The sequence below is a fragment of the Pinus tabuliformis genome, chromosome 4_1 (genome assembly GCF_031772625.1).
Source record: "Pinus tabuliformis cultivar Carrire ecotype Pingquan chromosome 4_1, CPIR1, whole genome shotgun sequence".
Taxonomy (NCBI): domain Eukaryota; kingdom Viridiplantae; phylum Streptophyta; class Pinopsida; order Pinales; family Pinaceae; genus Pinus; species Pinus tabuliformis.
Window position 1 is genome coordinate 503,135,500 of NC_142303.1, and position 23,694 is coordinate 503,159,193.

Sequence of the window (23,694 nt, forward strand, 5' to 3'; positions counted from 1 at the left end):
TCACTAAAATGTTATGGGGAGACACTGTAATGTTATGGGAAGATTTTTAGGGCCCAAGATTTTGCATATTTTTGCCAAAAAATTGCTTCCGGTGGTTCCATATTTAATTACCATCCAAGCTGGCAGGATTTCTGCTTTGTTATCACTGAAATGTTATGGGGAGACACTGTAATGTTATGGGAAGATTTTTGCCGTAAATTTTAGTAGATCACTAAGGTTTTTAATTTTTTACATTTTATATATATATTTTTTAAAACTTCCTTTCTGTTCAAATAATAAGATAGCAATTCTAGCATAAAGGTTGTCTGGTATTTCAATAGCGCAAACAGTCTTACAGTGCAGAACTAATCATTCAATAATCAAGCAGTAACAATGTAACCCATATCCACTATTCTGGTGAACCAATCCATTTCATAGCATTTCCAAATAATTCTAAACAAATCGTCAGCATGAAAATGCTAAAAAAATTACAGAGTTAGGGATCTTAGATATCATTACAGTTACAGAGATGCCTGCGACAATAAGGGGGCTTCAACCCAGGCCTGGATAACCTCCGGAGTTCTCTAAAGCATTCTATGTCAAAATTCATTTTCTTCATCAGTCTTCTCTGCGTGGCACCGAAGCGAATGCTGAAGAAGCTCTGGAATGAAGGATTTTTGGATGTGTTCAGGAAAAATATATATCCAACCATGAAGTAAATTGATGTAAGAAAGAAGCAAATGGGCTCCATCACATCCCATGACACTTTCCAGAATTTCAACCTCATTAAACCGTTGTCTGAAGTCCAAAAAACCCCAACCCCACCCGTAATTCTGTCATGGCATGACTCTGAGCTTTCTGATCAATCTCCTCCTTTTCTTTCTCCAGTCTCTCCAGCTCTTCCTTGTAAGGATGGCTCTTCGTTGCAAGGGGCATAGGCATGATCTTCTCGAAAGCTCTTTCTATCTGAAACCACACCAAAGAAAAAAGAATATCAGTGAAACCACAACCAAAAATCCCAAATCAGTGAATCCTGAGCCCCAGAAATGCTAAAGAAGCTCTAATTTAGATATACCTTGTAAGGACGAAAATAGACAGTCTTTTTCAATACAAGAACATGGCCCGATTCGTCAAGTAGCTTCGCTATTCCTTTCGCTTCTTCCTCTGAAGTCCCCTCCAGCGACTCCACGCAAACTCGCAGCAGCTCGTCATATGAAATGCGGTCGTCGTGAATCCACTGTATTATTTTTTTGGCATCCTCCAACCGGACGAATCTCAGCAATCTCCTGTCGTCCTCCGCCGATATCTACCCGGCAGGAGGGCGGGCGTTCAAATACTGCAACTGTTCCTGCCATTGGAAGAATAGTTGGGAAGGAGGGAAAAGGTGGGACTGAAACTGAGATTGGCTCACCTTCGTCTGTTCCTGCCTGTACAGGAAACGGGAAGGGTGGCCACCAAAGGTGGTCTGCAGTTTAAAGGTCGAAACTCCGCGGAAACGAAGGGCATCAAGGGCATTGCGGAGGTATGTGCAGGTTCTACGATTGGCAATAACCATGAATTCAAATCACAGTGACCACTCCATTCCGCCCGTGTCTCTTCCCCTTGCCATTGATCTAACACTTGAAATTTGTGTAATCGTCTAACATCTAATCGTATGGTGCACAAAATGACACGTAATCAAGGAAGGGAGTTGATTCCAGAGGGAACGCCTTACTGCGTAAATATTAGAGTTTCCAAAATTTTGTAATAATATGTGTTGATTCCAGAGGGAACGCCTTACGGTGTAAATATTAGAGTTTCCAAAATTTTGTAACTACCTTAATATGTGACAATTTTATGACGACGTGTGATATCACATAAATCATAATATGAACCTGAAAATAGTGGAGAAAGTACAACACCAAACCACTATCAGTTTGTTTGGATAAGTACACATTGTAGTGGGATGTGTCCCAGTACATCTAAATCGGAAGCATGATTTGTATTAGATAATCTTCTTACATTGCTATTGGTTTGGCATCTTTAGGAAATACAAGTTTCACGATTCAACTTTTTCTCACATCTATCTTTGAATGTAAGCGCAACTCTAAACAATAATAATTTTAACATTCGCTGGTTCCCAAAGATGATACAATTCATGTAGAAATAGATGAGGTTTTCTCATGTATCACGCATTCGCAGCTGTTAGTGCGGTGTGTACTGTAATTATATTGCCCCCGTTTATTGAAAATGTGGCCCCATTATTTTAATGAAAATTTACAAATTTAATAGCCGCAGAAAATTAGAAAGCTATGTAAATGATTTTATTTATTTTATTTATTTTTTTATAGAATTTGGAGATAAAATTATTTCAATTTAAGGTGAGGAAGATGTGTTGAATTTTTAAAAGATTTTTAATTGATTTTTAGATTAATTTTTGGGAAATATGTTCATCTTAATGTTTTGTATTGATTTTATGAGATTGTTCCAATTCTAATATGTTTATATTCTATGGAAATTAATATTTTACAATAAGATGTGTAATTCTTTTTATTTTCTCAAGTTAAATTGGATTTGTGCCAAGTGACTTGCAGCTCACCAATTTTCTATGAATTTGAGATTCCAATTCTAATAAACTCGTATTCTAATTAGAGGGGAAAATTAATATATAAGAAAATTTTATTTAGCAAAATGGTCCATTTTACAATAAGATGTGTAATTCCTTTTTTCCTCAAGTTAAAATTGACTCATAAACTTTTTATACATAATTAGTAAAATAAATATGTACATTTAAGTATTAGGGGTTTACGCAGTGCATTATATTAGATATCGTTTTTTGGGATTCAACTGCGTTAAGTAAGTCATTAACGTATGACCATTTCCATGAGAGGTAGTCGTAACTGACTAATTTCTCATGATTTTTGAATTGTTCACTTAGCACTCATTGCATCGGGTGATGCTCACGGGGGTTAAGAAGTGGGATTGAAACTAGTGCAATGAATCACATAGCATCAATCGTCACTTCCGGGGCTTGCACCCGGTAACCAGGACTTCCCGGGAGGTCACCCATCCCAGATCTCCTCTGGCTCAAGCGCGCTTAACTGTGGAGTTTTCCCCACAATCAAGCCCACCTAGCTTGCTACCCCATTTGCAAAACCTTATCAAGTATTGTGCCTCATGAACCATTCAAGTAGAGATCCCTTCACTCTTTTTGAATTTAAGTATTAATAAAATTATATTTCTGCAGCCACTGCCACCAATTTCCTAGAGATTTGAGATTATTCCAATTCTAATATGTTTATATTCTAGGGAAATTAATGTATAAGCAAAATTTATAGAGCAATGCCACCAATTTCCTAGAGATTTGAGATTATTCCAATTCTAATATGTTTATATTCTAGGGAAATTAATGTATAAGCAAAATTTATAGAGCAAAATGGTATATTTTACAATAAGATGTGTAATTCTTTTTCTTTTCTCAAGTTAAATTAGATTAGTGTCAAGTGGCTGGCAACTCACCGATTTTCTAAGGATTTGAAATTATTCAATTCTAATAAGTTCATATTCTAATTAGATAGGGAAATTAATATAAGCAAATTTTATTTAGCAAAATCATCCATTTTACAGTAAAATATGTAATTTTTTTTTCCGTCCAATTAAAATTGACTCATAATCTTTTTATAGATAATTAATAAAATAAATATGTACATTAATAAAACATTCTTAGTATTGCAATAATTATTTTTATCATATTTATGAATCTTTCAATAACCACATTAATATTTTTAATATAATTATATTAATAAATATATAAATAAATTCACTTTTAGGGAGAAAAAAACTACTCTATTCGAATAATTACATCACTTAAACTTAGTGTTCCATGAAAATTTCCCTTAATTTCAATCAAAATAGAAAAATAATTGGCCCAGAAGAATAGTGAAAACATCTACCATCAAACCGTTAGAGAACAGCCACGAAAATGTTTGCCCGTTATTTCGAGAGAATTCAAGCGTAAAGGAGAATCCGAACGACATGATATGACGTATCTGCAACGAATTCAACCGTTGCTTCGATTGACATTTGGTGTTTTCATTTGAAAATAAGATAGAATGTCGGCCGCTCCCTCTCAACTGTGTCGAATGCTCTCCATTTTCTATGAGAATCCTTGGCCATCTGTTTTGATATTATGTGGAACTAAACATGACGCTTACATCAACTAAGAGCACTAAGACTGCATGTTCGTCCGATGTACGTTTATTTCAATAAAACAAAATAATTGTACTAAGAATGAGCGCGCGTGTTTCTGATCCCAAATTCAAGATTGACTGTGTTCAAATGACAACCGTTAGATTGTCGTATAAGAGTCCAGGATTCAGATATTTTGATTATAACGTACATAAAAATAATTATTTCAATGCATGATCACCTTTTTTTTTAGGTGTCGTGATCATCCCGTGCTTAGCAAATTCACAAGTAAATTTATCAATTACTGGAGAACTATGGTGCACGGATGTGAAACATTCAAACAAGAACAATTACCGGAGCAATAAGCAAGGATCTTGATAAAGAGCACTCAAATCGCTTTCATTCTGGTAACCTTAAACGGAATCCAGTAGGCAACAACTTCCTGAAGTAAATTGATTAGTTGCCCCATTTGTTACTGTGTGTAGAGATCACATTAACCTTCATAGTTGGGGATTGCAAATATGGATGGTTGAAATTACCAAATTTTAAGGAAACATTCGTGCCCTAAAACTAATCAGTAATAGTTCGAGTACCCGTTATCAATGTCAGCAGCCGTGGCTCCGGTGCTCTTAAATTTATGCCCGGATTAGAGAAATTTAACTCACTGTAGAACAGTAATTTTGTCAAATGGTGACAAGAAATTTGATAGTAAACTGCCAAAATCATGCTAAATGAAATCCACTTCTGGAATTTGGCCTGGGGATCCATTTCGGCAGGACCCACATGCTGCAAAGTGCGCTTTCCGTATTACAAATTATGCAAACAACGTACACAGTGCTATCCCACTATGCCGTAGTGGACATAAATAATCTTTTAAGTGGCCAAATTTCTAAAGCCACTAAATGGACTTTATATAAGAAACTCTGCACTCAAAATACTTTCAAAGCAAATCGTCTCTCGAATATTCAGACAAGCTTCATAGAATTGCTGGTGCAGAATCTTTTTCTGATCAATTCGAATCGCTGTGATGCATTGCACTTGACAACCAATCCTCTTTCAATTCCATTAAATAGTAATCCGCCGCGACAGCCCCTCCTTCAATGACAACCAATCCTCTTCAATTAAAGACCATCCGCCTCAGCAGCTCCTCCTCCAGTTAAAGCCAATCCTCTGCAGCTGGCAGAGATGATCTATATAGATAGTTAGATAGGCAATTTATTTAATGAAATTCTCTGATCATTGCGATTTTATCATATCAAATTGTGAAAACAATGAGCAGGAAAGAAATATAACTCACATTTTCAATCGGCTGCCACAGCCCCTCCTTCAATGAGAGTCAATACTCTGCAATTAAAGACAATCCGCCACAGCAGCCCCTCCTCCAATTTAAGCCAATCCAACGGTTACATAGATGTAGGTTCCAGAGCTTACTGGAGACGAACAGGAGGATACAGGCAAAGACGTGCGAGGGATTAAGAAATGTAAAGGTTAAGAGGTACACAGATATGCTTTTACCGACACAGAGATATGATATCGCCCTAAACTGTGAGATATGGCGATTCTGTTGCCAACTGTGAGATATGGCGATTTGCATGCTTGCCAGATACCATATGCCATGCGCGGCCAAATGCCAGATGCTATGCGCGGGGAGGGGGAGGGGGAGGGATAATGAATCGAACCCCTCGAATCAAACGGCTAATATCAATTCCATCGTCTAACAACGAAATCAAGGGTGCAGGAAGGTACAGAGTGGCATTGGAGGGGAGTTCTTCCCAGAGGAACACCTTACGGCGTAAATATATTGATATTCGTTTATGGTTCAATTCCATTGAATATATTGTTTATTTTTCACTATTTGAAAGTTTGGATTATTATGAGACTTGTGTGTATGTAAATCGCTGAAGATCAATCAAACCATCTTGTTTAAAGACATTTCATTAAATAAATATTATTTAATAGTTAAAAAAATTATTTTAAATTATTTTTATTATTTCAAGTATTAAAGATTTATTTTAATTTTAGATTTATTAAGTTTCAAAAGAATTTTTTTTTTTTAAAGGTTTATATTTCAAGAGATTTGAATCTTTTTGACGTTGGAGAGTTAAGATGGATCTAGGTTGATTTAATTACCAATTATAGTTATAATTATTATTTTTATGTTTTTCATTTTATTTTATTTTATGGTTTCTCTCATGTTGAGGGTTGTTGTGACTAGGCTATACGAGAATGTTATTGCCAAGTTTACCACTGTCGAAGGTTGGTCAGATGAAATTAAATGCAATATCGGAGTTAAGCAAGGATGTCCCCTATTCCCTACCATTTTGGCATCTACATTGATAAACTAGAAGAGTGTTTGGAAGCTGCATGATGTGATGGCCCCAAGCTCACTGGTACGGTCATTACTCTTCTCCTTTACACTGATAATATTGTTCTCCTAACAGGGAGCCATGACAATCTTAACAAGCAACTTAGGATCCTCCAAGATTATTGCTCAAAGTTGGGTATGGCTGTTAATACGAACAAGACTAAAGTCATGATAATTACATCTAAAAAGATCAACAATGATAATTTCATTGATGATAATAACTACTTGGAGAAAATTTCTTCATACAAATATCTGGGAAGGATTCATCATCGAGTCAATTGGAATTATAGCATTGAGAGAAGGATAATTGGAGGTCGGAAAGCTTATTATGGGCTTGAAAACAATTGTAAGTCGATAACTCTTTGGGTATGGAATATAGAAAAGTTCCTTTTTGAGACTCTCGTCACCCTACTATTTTATATGGATGTGAGGTTTGAGGATACAATATATCTAGAGAATCTTGGAGGAAGATTGAGCTTATCCAAAAGCAATTTATAGCCTACAACCTCAAGATTAAAGGAAATACCCCCTATCCTATCCTATTAATCAAAGTTGGCCTTTCCCCCATTGAAAGCATGATCGTGATTAGGTATCTCATGTATAAGAAGAAGCTATACAACATGGAAGCCAAGAGGTTCCCCCAAAATTGCTTCTAACTCTAGTCAAAACCCCCACCTCCAGCTCAAGTGAACTTGGCATAAGGATGCCCAGTCTTGGCTAAACCATTAGGGGTAAAGAATGAGATCATCTTGGAAAATACAGATAATATTAAAAGTATTAATACTTCCAAATTTAAGGATAAGTTGTGGGAAGATAAGGAGCTAGAGGGGGAAAGGAATCTAAGGTATTATAAGGAGGTGATCAACCCCAATCTTGATAACTAGAATTATCTTTCTATCTTGACCAATGCTAAGAAAAAATGAACATTGCCAAGATGAGAACTAATTCTCATGAGATCCAAAGTGAAACTGGGCGTTGGTCAAATCCCAGAACACCTTGAAACGAAAGAATATGTCACCTTTGTGATATTAAGAGGGTTGAAGATGAAAAACACTTTCTCTTGGATTGCCTATCTCTTACTCACATCCATTCTAATTTTCAAAATCTTTGCCACACTTCCAACCTTCTCGACTTGTTAATGTAGAAAATCTTGTAGATTCACAAGCTAATGCAATTTGCTAAAGAAAGAGACAAGAATCGACTTCTACTCTTTACAATGGAAGCCCATAAACATCGAGCAAGCAATAATCAATAGAGGAATAGAATCAAAGGCACATAACACAATATATATTCTGGGAAATCCACAACTCAAAAACCCACTATTTGTTTTGTATTAATTCGAAAAATCAAGGTGAAATTGCAATGCTTGTTCTCTCTAGAACAATCCCAACACTCAACAAATTCAATCTCCAACTCATAAGCAAGATCAAGGCCAAATCTTAGCCTCTTCACAAGCTCTCCAAGTCTCTATTCCAATGTGTAATTCCTATGAAGGATAGCTTGTATTTAAAGGGAAATAAAGCCTCTAAAAATAGTGCAATCCCTCAAGGATCAGTTCCCGATTGCATGCACTATCAGTGCAACTTAGAAAAATATAAAACAAATAGTACACTGTCCCCACACTCTAGTCTCAAATAGGTCTTTCTCATAATCAACATGCATGATTTTCTGATGAGTAACTATTCAGTTAAGTAGAGTAGCACTGGTGGAGTTCATTAGTGTCACCACTAACCGTTAACTCACTATTAGTTCTCTCAATCAGTTTGAGAACTAATTTAATTGAACTAACTCATGAAATTGATTCTTCTATTTTACAACTCACAATTAACTCACACTGGACTCCTACAAAGTAGGGAAAACATATAAATGACTTCCAAAAGACTTCCATCTCTAATTTCCTAAGTTAAGTAAGTTTAATAAACTTAATTTAAGTATTTTAAGTTGTTATGAGAATAGAATTCAAATTTAATTCACAATTTAATTCAAGGACAAATTAAACTGGAATTTCTTATTGCCATTTCTCAACACTCCCTCTCAACAAGAAAGGGATTATCAACTACCCTGATCCTATGTCTGTGAAACTCGAATTTACATGTTGACAATGCCTTTGTCAAGATGTCAGCATCTTGCTCCTCCATGGGAATGTAATCTAACAACATGATCCGCCTCAATACACAATCTCTGAGATGATGATACCGGATATCAATATGCTTGGACTGATCATGAAAGAATGGATTTTCAGAGAGTTTGATACAACTTTGATTATCACAATAAATCACTGTTGGATCCATCTGCTGACCAAACAAACCAACCTGGATCTTCCTCATCCAGATAGCCTCACATGTTGCCTGACTTGCAGCCATGTACTCTACCTTTGCCCAATTGAGTGCAATCGATCTTTATTTCCTGTTGTACGAAGAAACTGTCGCTGACCCAATACTGAAGATCCCACCTGATGTGCTCTTCCTGTCGGGTGGATTCCCTACCTAATCTGCATCGGTGAAGCCTTGAAGCTTCACTCCCTCTGTCTATCTGTACAATAACCAAAACTGAGTAGTGCCTTTGAGGTAACTCAATACATGCTTTGTCGCCTTCCAATACAACTTGGTAGGCCTAACCATCGCTTGACTAAGTTGGTTAACTGCATATCACATATTTGATCGTGTGTTCACCAAGTACATGAGTGAACCCACAAGCTTCCCATAAACAGTAGCTTCCACTACTTCCCCTGAAGTAGCATCCTCCTTCCTCCAGTTATCAGTTAGAGGAGTCTCCATGGGTTTACCGCTCTCCATGCGGAATCTCTTGCATATCTCGTTGGCATACTTGCCTTGAGATACAAAAAACTCCCCATCTCCCTACCATACCTCCATGCCAAGAAAGTAATGCATGGGCCCCATGTCCTTCATATCAAACTCTCTTGCAAGGTCCTCCTTGCAATATTTGATGAGCTTCAAATCACCTATAAGTATAAGATCATTTACATAAAGTACAATGATCACAGGTTTGCATCCACTTCACTCTTCGTGAAACCCAACCCAGTGAAGTAGCTATCTATCCTAGTGTACCAAGTACGGGGTGCTTGCTTCAGCCCATACAAGACAAGAACTCAAATTTTAGAACAACATCTGTAGAGTGCTTGAACTTTACATGTAGTAGAACAGGAACACTGCACAGTAGCTAAAGAACCCCCTCTCAATCATGCAACAAGCAAAGGTCTCTCCAAATCATGTAGTAGTCAAAAGCCAAGAACCCAAGAGACAAAATAAAAAGGCCCCTTTTCTCCCTTGTTCCCACAATTTATTTCTCACATTGTTGACCTCATTGCATTCTAAATGAAACAAGTCATTTCCCATGTTGTTAACCTATTCACATTCCAGAACTAAATCAATTTGATTTCCCACAGCTATGTGGAAAATCGAGAGTTGGTAACTTATATCATGTTCTTATAGTATGTTTCGTAGTGGCGTCTTGCAGTAGTAATTAGAGGTTTGGGTGTGTCAGCAACTCCATGCAATAGGAGTATCAACACACGATCCTGGGAGTTTAAAAAACTCAAAAGTAATCATCACTTTTATAAAACGTAGCTATAGGAGTAGCAACAACTATCAATTGGGTGTATCAACAACTAAAATAGAAGTATCAACAACTCAAAATACATGGGAGTAAAAGCACTTATTTTCCTACATTATGAACTCAAACAAAAACTTGTTTTTATTTGATGAGGATTTCTTGAGGCCAAGGATGCTCCTGCATCACTAGGGAAACATTGATATCACCCAACACACCTTCAAGTTTTATCTTGGACCTATCAACTAATTCCATGATAGTGGGTGTGGGGCAGAGATTAAGCAATTGTAATTGCTCCATGGTCTACTTGGTCATTATCTTAATGGTTGCCCCTAGATAAATACAAAAATTTGAATGAAGACTCTATTAACATGGACTGAAAAATGGGACTACCAGGATCTACATGTTTTTCTATAAAGGATTGTCCTAACATCAAATCTATTGATTTTCCTATGAATTGTATAGTTCTTGGTTATTCCCTTTTCCTTCCTAGTTTTTCAAACAAAGTTCCCTGATGCTTTTGGCATATATGGGGATATATTTGATAGCTTGTAGCAAGTGAACCTTGATGCAAATATTCCTTCTATTATTAGTTCATTTTCAAAATGATCAATTGGCTTTTCCAAGCTTAGATTTTATGGATAAGGAGGTAAAATAGGTGATTGAGAAAGTTCCGATGTGGAAGGAATTTGATTTTTTTTGTCATTATTTGTTTGTATGAGGGTCTCATCCTTATATTCTCCTCAATAATTACAAGGGAGTTCTTTTTGAGAACCCTTCCTGACTTAAGATGTACATCTTGTAATTTTACAAGGGTGATTAAATAGGGAGGAAAGGGTGGTAGCTCAGCATTGTAAGAAGCTTGAGTCACCTTATTATTTGGAATGGGAAATAGTTAGGCAGACAGCTCAATTGGACTTGGGGTTGAGTAGGTGGCACTTGTAGTTGTTGGAATTGTGGAAGTGGTGGTATTTGTCACATTTGTTGTATTGTTGGTTGGGCTAATAATTGTGTGGGGTGCGCTTGTTGGTACAATGATGGAGGTGGTTATGTAGGATAAGATTGTTGGGGTTGCATGGGGTACTAGTAGGAATGCATACTTCCAAATTTGTACCTCATCATCCTTGTGGCCAAGGATAGTTTGGAATTGGTTGTGGTGTGCATTCTTGCCAAGACATATTGAATTAGGAAACTAAGATGGATATTGTTGATTACAATAATAAGAAAATTATTACACGGGTTCAAAGATTATACCTGAGGCTCTTAGCTATCAAGGCCTCCTTGGTGCTAATGCAGAAAATTTCTCGATTGCTTGATGTTGGGTCTCCAAAATGTCATTCATTTCACCCTCTTTTCTTTCACTTTGCTTCGGAAGATACCATATTCCGCAGCTCCATAACCATGCACTAAGACCTTCTTCATGATCAAATATGGGTTTAGACACATGTTTTTCCAATGCATTTATTTTGGTATTTTGAGTGAATTTATGGTTATATATTAGAAAAATAACATGTACTCACTTATATATAAAATTTGGATGAGTTTTTTGTATGTGTGTAGGCATATTTGAAGATTCCAAGACGATCATATTTGGCATCCAAGACTCAAATTCGAATTTCCTCTTCAAACTCTTGAATATTCGAGGAAGATTTGAGATCATTGGTCAAGCACATTTCATAGAGAAAGATCACGGAAGTTTTCATAAGTGTTTCCTATCAAAGCTAAATGAGATTTGTGAGAGGATATGAAGAGATGCTAATTACTAGATGTCAACATATGGTTGTAACCACATGAGATATTTGTGGATCTAGGAGAGATTTATGGATCTACATTTATGAATTAGTTATCTTAGTTTTTCTATAAATAAGTGTCTTCTCCTCTCAAATGGTGTGAAAAGTTTGGGAGCTATGTTCATGATTCAATGTAGAGGTTTGGATGTTAAGGATTGGAACTATGCTTATGATTGATGTAATGAATTCCATTGTAATTCACTTTGATATGGTTGTGCCTCCATTTGGTATTTGATCAAGATTTTCTCAACTTTCCACCTCTCATGCATTTTAGAATGGCCACCTAATGAGTATGAAATGCAATTTAATGTTTCATTTTTTAAGATAGATTAGTTTTTTTTATGATTCATTTTAAGTATTTTAATTCGATGCATTGTTTACATTCTTTTATGCTCATTCTATTTGTGTTCTTTTGCAAGTCAACCATTATTTTTTTTGTAAACTTGGTAGTACTTTCTCTATTTATATTAACTAACCATAATCAAGTTTTTCCAATGGTAATAGGTGGCCTCAACCTGCCCGTAGGAAACTAGGTTTGCCACCTATCAGCATTAAAAGCTATCTAAAATTTAAATAAGTCTTTTTCTATCACCCTTACAACATTGTCTATTTTATCTATATTGAATATCAACTTTGAAAAGTAAAAGCTACTTGGAATAAGAACAAAATTTTATCTGGAGCTCTATTTTACTCCTCGTCCGAGGACTCCACAGGGGCTAGGACTTTAGCGCTGGATCTCAGCATCTCGCTTCTCCTCAGGTCCTATAGACTCTGCTCGATCCTACTCAGTGTTAGGTTGTTTCGATATGTTTGAATCTGAATTGTTGCTATCTCTCTGAGGATATCTGCTCTATTGGGTTCCTTCACTTTGGTTTCCTCCTGTGCCTCCTTTCCTTTGTTTACTGCATGTTCTTTGTTGAAAGTCATGGCTCGGGACACTACATTCTTCATGACCCAGTATTGCTGGATTGTTTGTCTGAATAGAGTGTGGCAGCTGCGGGTGTTCCCCAGGTCTTGTACCATGTCTTCCCATTCTTCTATGTGAATATCTTGGTTGGAGATACTATCATTTAGTTCTCTCTCCCAACCCGCTATTTGCGCTCTGACCTCGGGTGGATTACTTGCCATGTATGTATCAATAAGGATCTTCATATGCTCTTGTCCCATCTTTCTGCCTCTCTTACGCTGATCTCTGCTAGAGGTTCCAACCCCCCCAACGGTCTGTTTCCATGCTTTGCTCGCTCCTCTGTTTCTCTTCTTAGCCACTTCTTTTCTGTCTCTCGCCATTCTTGCGTTGTCTCGGTTGCAGTTTTCTTCGCCCAATTCGCTTTCCTCTATGTGCTTGCTTTCCTTCACATTGTACTGGACGCAGATTATAATTAAACCTAAAACAATACCATAAGAAGTATCAGTAGTCTGAAGGTATACTTCCCATTCTGTCTTGTATTTAAGTGTTCCATGTTTGGTCTCTCGCTCAAGTCCTGGCGACTTGAGTTTGCTTTTCATTTCCCTCAAATTTCCCGTTGATAGCTCTTGGGTTATCATTTTGCAACCTCTCAATTCTTCTTCTCTCAGGTTCATCTTGCCCCATCTACCCTCACTCGGATGGTTTACCTTAGAAGACCTACCAAGGAGTCTACAAAGGGAGACCATGTCGCTAACCTGAACTGCACGGGGTTTCTTCATTTCATTCTCGCACCTTTCTATAGTCTTCGATCTAATTGAGCCCCTGGTTATCCTCTCAGTTTTACTCTAGATATTCTAGTTAGGGCTCTCAGCGGCCCAACTGTCCCTTCTGTTAGCTATTGTGGCCTCCAGGGTAGTTTCCTCTCCATACCAACTACCTAAATTATCCCCTCTATTCCTTTGGAGCCACATGGTCGGAGTTATATTCCTTCTGCCTTCTCCCTTACTAGGGTCTCTCTTCTCTCCCCAGCCTCCCTCCTTCCCTCTCTGCACTTTATTTAAGTGTGTTTCTTTATCTTTTCCTTCTCTCTCCCTTTCATCCTCATTCCTGACTCAGATAGTGTTTCAAGAGACCCTGGTTCCGACTCTTTCTGAGTCCTGATTTTCCCAGGTGTCTTTCGCTAATACCACGGAATTTGACATTACTATAATTCTGATGTTAATGAAATGGAGGAATACATACCATTGACTTGAGTTGACCCAATTGCATCCACCGGCTTGCGTCCTCGTCCTACACCCACCACCTTTCACTGCTCTTACCCTCGCTCTCTCTTTCTGCATGCAACCATCTACTTTCTCTCTTACCTTTTGTTTTAACTCGCTGTCCCTATTGCCTTTCATCACCCCTCCCACCTTTCCTCCTAATTTCCTCACCACCCTTTTCCTCATTCCTACTCCTTATAATGAAGGCCCTCTGTCACTTCCAACTTTGTCCCTCATTAACTCCCTCGTGCCTCTGACTGCTCCTGCCATGGGTTCTTCTCTATCCTCCTGTCACTTGTTGGCATCAATCTGCCCTCTCTCTCGCTGTCTTCCATGCCTTCCTCTCTGCCTTCCCTTCACATCCACACCTATCTTCTTCCGGGGCTTTCTCCCTCCCTGCCCCGTCCTTCTACCTTCCCTTCCTGATGTCCTATTCCCTCGCATCTTGATGTGTTCTCTGTCCTTGCGCTCTAGTGGATGGTCCCTGACATCTCCTCTTCCTATCGTCGTTGGCTCACCTCCTCTTCGTTGTCACACCCCAGTCGGGGGTGCAGGTCAAACATTATTGCTTTCATGTCCTAGACTCATTTATTTTCAATTTGTTTGCTTTTAGATTCACATAGTCATGAATGATTCTAATTGACAATGCACACATTAGTAATTTCAATTGAACTCTCATTGCTTTCAGAATAGGTTGCCATTAAATTTCATAGATTAAGAATTCAATGCTTTCATAGTATAGGATTTGTTTCTTTTTAGATTGAATGTACTTTCGATTCTTTGCTTTCATGTCATTAGAATAGATTTATATTCATGTCAATAGAGCAAGTTTACTTTCATAGCATATTTCATTTCAATTTTCTAGATTAAAATATTTCTTTCCAAGTTTTGAATTTGAGAATTTTGAAAAAATAAAGTGTGTACATACTCATCTTAGATTTTTTCATGAATATATTTTATTTCAATCTTGCGATTTCTTTCAATAGAGTAGAATTTCATTTTTGAAATTGAAAGTTTATTTCTAGCATATATTGTACAAGTATACTCCGCAAGTTCACGAACCCCAGGTTTGACAATTAAATGGCAAGTACTTTAATTGACAATTAAATTACCCAACATTTTTGGCACCGTTGTTGGAGAAGTATACATAGAGGTTAACTTTCAATCTAGAATTCTCTTTTTAGCTTCAATCTCATTTTTTTTAGTTGCATTCATTTTTAGATGCATAGTTAAAATTCATGTTAAAAATCATTTAGATGCATAAATTTCAATTAATTTTTGTACTATAAGAGTTTCGACACTAATCCATTTACGGACAGGAAATCTGGAATCATGATCAAGCGTTTCTTAGAGAGCAAGGACTACATTGAAGATTGGTTTCAAACAGTGATTAAGCCACAACATTTTTTTTTTCAACAAATCCTGGCACCAAATTCAAATGTACAAATGATTTCTCATATCCTTGCAAACATTGAGGTATATTTTTCAAATTTGGATGTGAGCATACTAGAGATCTTGATTCGTAAATAACTTCATTGTAAATACTTCTACACTTGACAAAAAACTTTTATTTTTCAAAATAGAGTAGGATAGAATAGGGAAATAAAACCAAGCTTGGTAATTTTTGTTTTGAAATTTGATTTCATTTATTTCTTGAAAATTTTCATTTCGTGGTGCAGTAAGAGCCACCTCATTCACTAACTAATAGCATAATAATTTGCAAGAAAATGGGCAGTTGTGAAGGCGAACATGTAGAGTTTCGAGAGTAAAACTTGAGGTTTGAGAGATCAATTCTTCTTACTTTGTTTTTCAAATTTCAAAAGAATAGAAACATGATAATCTTGAGTATGTTCTCTTCTCGCACCTCGCTGCGACCTAAAAGATCAGAAAGGAAAATTGGATAAGTTAGCTTTAAAATTTTGCAATAAAATTCATAGTTCTAAGAAATTAGTTAGGAAATCTAAATTTACTATTCATTTTAAAATTTATTTAAAATCTTGATTTCCAATTTTCAAATAAATTTGTCTATTTTTTTTAACCTAATTAAATTTTCACAAAAAATTCTTTATTTTTAAACAAAATTAAAATTCTAAAAATATTCTTAATTTAAGAAAACCAATAATTTCTTTTCTTCATTAAAAAACCAAAGATAAAACAGTCCAACAAGATCATCAAATTTATATATAAAAACCATATTTTTTAAGAACCACCGTGTATAAAAACAAATGAGGGTCGAGAGCTATGAACAAAGGGCATTCCAAAACAATGTATGTGGTGCTGGTGAAATATAGATGTAGTTTCAGATCTAAATCTCAGCCTTCGACTTTGTATAAAACCTGCAAATAGAAACGATTCCGTCACTTTTGTAAAATCAATTTCAATATAAAAGTCTAAACTCAGTGGGGACCCATCTTAATACTCGGCCTATCAAGCGGTTATACAAATCGAATCATTTGAAGTGAAAACCTCTTTTAGAGTACAAAATTTGAAAAAAGGTTTACACCTCGAGAGATTTGATCCCTCTTAGGACTTGATAGATCCAAGATTAAGATTAAGATATATATACACACACACACACACACATATGTAATATTTTTTTAAGCCATATATCAAATATGTTTTAATAATTAAATAAATTATACATTTCCCTTGGATTATAAAATATGAAGTAATTAAAATGGGAGTAGAGAAACTAAGTGCTCTGAAGCCCTGAGGTCATCAGCCCTGCACATCCTTCTCTTCCTTGCTCCCTTCATTGCGGTTTGCAGTGCAAAGGCCCTACGTCCCTGCCTGTCAGGCTGGCATCCCCTTGCTACATCCTTCCCCCTACTCAAATTTGTTCTTTGATTCCCGCCCTCTAAGATTTTCTATATGGATCTGTTTCCCGTCGCCTCTCCTTTAGGCCCTCTAGGCATCGAGCCTCTCTCAGGCTGGGTGGTCGACCATGACCAATCCAACCTCCTCTCCTCCTTTGGATCAATATATCATAGTGTTTAACTCGCTAATATCAAATAGACCTAAGTTCCAGAAGGCTTCTTCTTCCTGTTTTGTGAAGAAATTAGAGGAAATCCCTAAGGTCGCAATATTGGCTCCCCAAGCTAGGCTTCGAGCTCTCCAATTGGAAAGTCGGGGCCTTGTGGGTCCTTTTATGGGGCTATAGCCCTCTCCAAGATTATTCTACCAATGGTCTTGAATAATTGGAAATCATTGATAGAAGGAGAAGTCTCCTCCTCATTCTACGGCAAGGGCTTCTTCACCTTCTTCTCTGAAAAGAAAGAAGATCGTGATAAGATTTTCCATAGTGAGTCGTACTTCATGGGGGCACATGGGATTTATTTGGATTGGTTAAGCCCTAATTTAAACCTCAATTGTGGTGTCCCTTTCTCAGTCCCTGTATGAGTGAAGCTACATTTTATCCCCCTTCAATGCTAAAATGACACCACCTTTAGAAATAATTAGAATTCCTTAGGGAAATATGTCAATTGCGTTGAACCAAAATATGGTTTGTCCTCCTATTGTAGGATATTTGTAGAGGTAGATATGGAAAAGGGACTTCCTACTACAATCAATATAAGCTTGGATAATCAATCGCACATTGAAGAAGTAGACTATGATCAACTCCCTTTCAAATGCAAAATTTGTCATGAATACAGACATTTCACCCGAAACTTCCCTAAGAAACTTGAAGATCCAGAGAAACAAAATGAAAAAGGGGAGAAATGGAAACAATATAAAAGGAGAAAGGGTTCTCAAAAGGAAAATCCGCCTCCAACCTAGGCGTAGAAGCCAGTGCTTGAATAAGATCTTGGTCCCCCCTCCCCTAAGAACAAATATGTGGGTAATGGAGAAATCATAAGAAAATCAGTTAATGGAGGTAGCTCAAGTAATATGTTTGAAACAATCGTAATTGAAGATGAAGGGGATATTCCCCAGGAAATTCCCCCCAATCACATAGGATACCCCTCCCCTCATCTTCTCCTAAGGCTCGGTCGAAGGCTCAATGACAATTAGATCTAATAAAGACTCAAAGACTCTTCCAGTCGAATCCTTAGAGGTGGAAGAAGATTTCTTCTCCCATAGAGAGGGCATAGCCAGGGCTCCATTTACTAGTTCTCCAAATGAAAATTCAGAAGTGGAAAAATCTAGGGAGATAGATCGCAGAACACAATGATGAGGGAGGAGATATAGTAGAGAAATTCTCATTAAACAAACAGAAAAATAAAATAATTGGGCCATCATTCCATGCTCAAAAATATCCAAATGGGTGACCAAGGAGGTAAAGGAAATGAGAGGAGGTTTGGATCAACCCCACTCAAAGGGTCTCCCCATTCCAAAATTAAGTAATGATAATTCTATCCTTGAATTGTAGGGACTTAAGGTCTAAAAAAAGGAGATCGGAAGTTAGATCCCTAATCAAGAAGGAAAAACCCTCAATAGCCTTCCTCTAGGAAACAAAACTTGAGATCAAGAAAAGTTAGATCAACACTTTCAAGTATGTTATGGAAGTGGTATTTCTTAAGTGCGTGCCCGAGGCACGTCAGGAGGTCTCTGCGCTCTTTGGGACCAATCCCAAGTTCAGCTCCTCAATTCCTCTCATAGTGTCCATTGGCTTTCTACCACATTTATGGACCTTTCTTCTAATCAGGTATGTTTTGTTGTTAATGTTTACATGCCTATTTATTTCTAGGAAAATCAAGAGTGTTGGGCCTCTCTTCATTCCATGATGCATTCCGAATTTGGGTCCTATGGTATATTTTGGGGCGATTTGAATAGAACACTAAATTTCTAGGAAAAGAAAGGAGGGTCATTAGTCTAAGATCCCTTCTAAAATAAAATGGAAGATTTCATATCTCATGCTAAACTGATGGATATTAAACTGGTTGGGTTAAAGTACACCTATAACAACAAAAGAGTTGACCCTAGTCACATAGCTAATAGATTGGATCATTTCCTTCTCTTTGACGACTTCCTTCGCTGCAATATTCTAGACATGCCCACTATTCTACCCTGGAATGGTTATGATCATCATCCTATCCGTCTTGATCTATTCACCCCCCCATTAATTATGGCCCCATCCATTTCAGATTTAATCCCATCTAGATCTAGATCCTTGACTTTTGTGAGGTGATCGCTCAGTATTGGTGCAAAAGGGTTGAAGGCAGCCACATTCATATTTGGGAAACAAAGATCAAAATGATAATTTTTTCATTAAATCTTGGGTGAAATCCTCCAACCATGCCATTCAGGCCTTTACCAAAGAAGTGGAAAAATCCATCATTCTCCTCCACTCCTACATGGAGGAAGAACTAGTCTCTAAGGATATGTTGTTGTAAGACAAGATCTTGTTAAATAAATATCATTCTCTTTTGAAAAATGAGGAGGAACACTAGAGACTTAAGTCCCAAATCTTGTGGCTACAGGTAAGAGATCGAAATACAAATGTGTTTCACAAACAAGCAAAAAATCGGGAGAGGAAAATAAATATACAGGAGATTAAGGTGAATGGTACCAATGATAAATGATTTTCAACAAACAAAGAAATCAACCATGGAATTTTTCAAAAATATATACTCCCACCAGGACCCCCCACCCCGGGAGGATGATGATAGATATATGTTGGAACATATGCCCCATGTTATCATTGGGGAAATGAATAGAAGACTCACCCTTCTCTCATCAGAGGAGGATATATAAAGAATTTTTTTTCTTTCCACCCCAACAAAGCCCTTGGTCTAGATGGTTTCTTAGCTAATTTCCTTCAGAATTGTTGGTAAATTATTAAAATAGACTTTTGCAGAATGATCAGCTACTCATTGAAGAATTGATGCATCAGAGGAGGAATAAATTCATTGTTCCTAGTCTTAATTCCTAAATAAAACAATCCCTCCTCCTTCCACAAATTTAGGCCCATCTCCCTATGTAATGTCTCCGACAAAGTAATCTCCAAAATACGGGCTGAAAGATTAAAACAATTCCTTCCTAATATCATATCTAAGAATTAGGGAGGCTTTGTCCGAGGCAGCAAAAACATTTGATAACATAATCCTTGTTCAAGAGGCCATTTTTCTAGCAGAGCGAGTGGTGATAAAGGGATGGTTATCAAGTTGGATATGGTGAATTCTTTTGATCATATTGGGCATGGATTTCTCTTCAAAATATTGAGCATATTGGGCTTTAGCAATACTTGCATTTAATGGATATCTCATTGCATAAACTCCTGATGGATTGCTCCCTTAATCAATAACAGAGTCTCTAAGTTCTTTCATGCCTCTAGAGCTCTTCGTCAAGGATGCCCTTTGTCTCATTTCCTTTACATTCACATAGTTGACTCTTTAAGCAGGAGACTTGAATATGAACGCATCATCGGGCATCTCCCTGGCCTGGGATTCATCCCTTCAACTAAAAGTGTGAATCATGCTCAATTCGCAGATGACACCATCTTGCTTGGTGGAGCCTTAGTGACTTAGCAAGCAGCTTTAAATAAGTTTTGTATAATTTTATTGTCGCCACTGGGGGACTAACCAATTCAGCTAAATCCCATTCTTTCTCTTGGAGCACCTTATCAAGTTTGCGTCTCTAGATAAGTGCAATTATTGGCTTCAATGTTATTGATGATCCAGGTGGATATTGGTGGCCACCTGCCTATTCCAATTGGACGCCCACTGTTGTTTCTTTTATTTCCTTAATTGTAGCACAACTTACTATTTTTCACAATTTTTCAAGTCCTAAACTTCTGGAGCCATTTTGAGGGCCTAAAAGATGTTTTTTTTAGAAAATAGAGAGACCAAAAAAGTCCATGCCAAAATTATGAGTCTTTTTTAGCTTCCTCTTAGAGATCTTCGAAACGAGGTATTATGACAGCCAAATGAAGATAGTATACCAAAGTTACGACCCTAGGAAGTTAAAGCTCCAACTAAACCTAATGGGGCTCACAAGATTTTGGTGCTTCATCTCCTAGGGTTAGGTTTTTCGATGTTTAGGGTTTCCCATTGTTTCTTAATGATAAAAAGGCCTATGAGCCTCATTGTAACACAGTTCAGAGGCATGTATCCGCCACATCTCTTCTCAAACATAAGTCTGAGCTAGTTTATTTCCATTCTGCATGTAAATAGTTTTTAGTGTTTTACTAATGAAGTGAAGTTCAGTTTTTGTTGTAGCTCTATGTTTCTGTTTATATCTATATTTTCATTTCGTTCCTACATAAATCTAGATTAGTAGTATCAAAAGGGTTTCCTCTTTCTTTGTTTTTATGTACATTTCCTTGATAAGTTCAAGGTATAAGGAGTTAGGGCTTGAACAGGTTGAACCTTTGCAAGACCTCCCTCACCAACCCCGAAAACCTCCTATGGCAGAAGAAAATAAAGAAGAGGGAGCAGGAGATCCTTTCAAAATATTTCTTGAAGAATCCCTCAAGTGACGAAGGAAAGAGATGATGAAAAATTTTTCCCAGATCCTTCGGCAGATGCCCATAGGCGATGCATATTCATCCAAAAACCACCTTGGAGGAGCCACTCCCTTTAAGGTAGAAGTCAACTTTGACATTCCCATTTTTGAAGGAAAAATAGATGCAGATACTATAGATAAATGGTTGAATATGTTGGAAGGATATTTTTCGGTTCATGATTTTTCTAATAGGGAAAAATATTACTTTTGCACTCCTTAAAGTTGTCCCCCACATCAAGGACTGGTGGGAAACCTACTGTGAGAAGAGGGATGTGAGGGAACCCTCACTGTTTTCATCTGCACCCACTTGGAATTATTTCTGAGACTCCATTAAGGAACAGTATTACCCTATCGGGAGCTATGAAAATAAGTACATAAATTGCACCACACTGCGGCGAGGAAGGGACCAAGACGTGCCCAAGTTCACAAATATTTTCCATACCCTTCGTCTGAAGCTTGTTATCAAGGATTCTAAGCAACATCTGGTACTCTACTCAAGTACCACGACTGTCTACACAAATACATCTAGGATGAGATGAGTTCTTGGACATCTCCTCGCTTGGCACTTCCTACCCATATGTTGTCAAGATTGAGCATAAATTTAAACAGAAGAAGCGAGACTTTGAATCTGCAAATTTGAAGCAAGAGAAAGGCACCCCCAAGCCACAGAAAAAAGATTAAAGCCAAGGCAAGGTGACCCAGGAAAACCCATCAAAACCACAAGCAGAGAACAACACCATGAAGACAAAGAAGGACATAGTAAAGTGGTATGAGTTCCATAAGAGCCCCACTTACAACACAAGTGAGTGTCGAGCCAAATAGTCATTGGTGGCCAAGTTGAAGGCTTCAAAATTAGATGCATGTTTAGACTCTGAGTCGGAACCCGACAAGGGGAATGAAAAATGGAAGCAGATTATTGATGCAAAGCCCAGCGCCACTGTTTCCACCACTAAGATCCATAATATTGAGCCTAAATATCCAGAGGAAGGGGAGTGTCTCTTCCACTCATAGATGTGGGTGAAGGGGTCTCCGTTGCAGTTCATTGTCGAGAGTGGGAGCCAAAAGAACCTCATATCAATAGTAGTTGATAAGTGGTTGGGCCTACTGACCACACCACACCCGCAACCATACACCATAGGGTGGCTCCACCAAGGATGAGATCTCTATGTCAACCAGTAGTTTCTTCTTCCCTGCAACATTAAAACCTTCACAGATGAAGTATTGTGTGATGTTGCTCCTCTTGAAGTTTGTGATATATTATTAGGCCAACCATACTTTTGGAAGTGTCATGTTATGTATGATTTGAGTCCTCGCACTTTTATTATTACTTTGGGCAGTAAGTGATACAGGATATCGGAGGTAGCCCCTCCTACCACCATCTCTTTAATCTCTACTAAGTAGTGAAGTAAGATCATCTCCCAGATCGGGAATTTTTTTTCTTTCTGATTCACTCTCAAAATAAGGGATATATCATGGCCACATCCATGGCCCCCAAGAAGGGTTCCTCCATGTAGCAAGAGCAAGTGGATAAGGTCATGGAAGAATACAGAGACATCTTCTCCCCACCCACAGGGGTACACTTGCACTGTCAGGTCAAGCATTCAATTGATCTCACTCCTGGAGCACCTCTACCCAATGGGACGACATACTACCACTCCATTATGGAAAATGAAGAGATCAAGCAGCACATCCAAAACACATCCAAGAGTTGTTGCAAAAAGGGCACATCCGACCAAGTTCCTCTCCTTGTGGGTGCTATATTTTACTTTTACAAAAGAAGGATGGGACCTGGAGGCTCTGCAGTGATTATCGAGCACTAAAAAAAATCATTGGCAGGAACAAGTATCCAATCCCAGGGATTGATGACCTTCTGGGCTAACTCAAGGGGGCCAAGTAGTTTAGCAAGATCGATTTGAAGTTTGGCTATGACCAGGTTCCAATAGATCCCATAGATGTATGGAAGATTGCCTTCAAATATAAGGAAGGCCTTTTTAAATTGTTGGTCATGCCTTTTAGGTTAACAAAAGCCCCTGTAAATTTTATGTTGTTGATGGATGACATCTTGTGGTCCTTCACCAACTCGTTCACGGTTTTTTATCTAGATGACATCCTCATATCCAACAAGAGTTGGTAGGATCACTTGCAACACCTTCGACAAGTCCTTCAAACCCTGCGAAAACACAAACTGTGTACCAACTTGGAAAAATTCAC

At 37.6% G+C, this 23,694-nt stretch overlaps 1 protein-coding gene across 1 annotated transcript; it reads right to left on the reverse strand.

Annotated features, from left to right (window-relative positions):
* Window positions 1-765: 765 nt before the first annotated feature.
* LOC149176747 (calcium uniporter protein 5, mitochondrial-like) lies at window positions 766-1,534 on the reverse strand. Its single transcript, XM_089421559.1, has 3 exons — window positions 1,391-1,534; window positions 1,055-1,285; window positions 766-945 (listed from the first exon to the last, which is right to left on the reverse strand). Exons 1-3 carry the CDS (start codon window positions 1,532-1,534, stop codon window positions 766-768), a joined length of 555 nt encoding a protein of 184 aa, XP_089277685.1.
* Between the last annotated feature and the right edge of the window lie 22,160 nt (window positions 1,535-23,694).

Excerpts from the sequence above, each read along its gene's own strand:
- LOC149176747 (XM_089421559.1), bottom strand. The coding sequence starts at position 1,534 with ATGGTTATTGCCAATCGTAGAACCTGCACATACCTCCGCAATGCCCTT. Across the intron at positions 1,286-1,390 it reads ACAGGCAGGAACAGACGAAG|ATATCGGCGGAGGACGACAG; the intron begins GTGAGCCAATCT and ends CCTGCCGGGTAG. Across the intron at positions 946-1,054 it reads TCTATTTTCGTCCTTACAAG|ATAGAAAGAGCTTTCGAGAA; the intron begins GTATATCTAAAT and ends GTGTGGTTTCAG.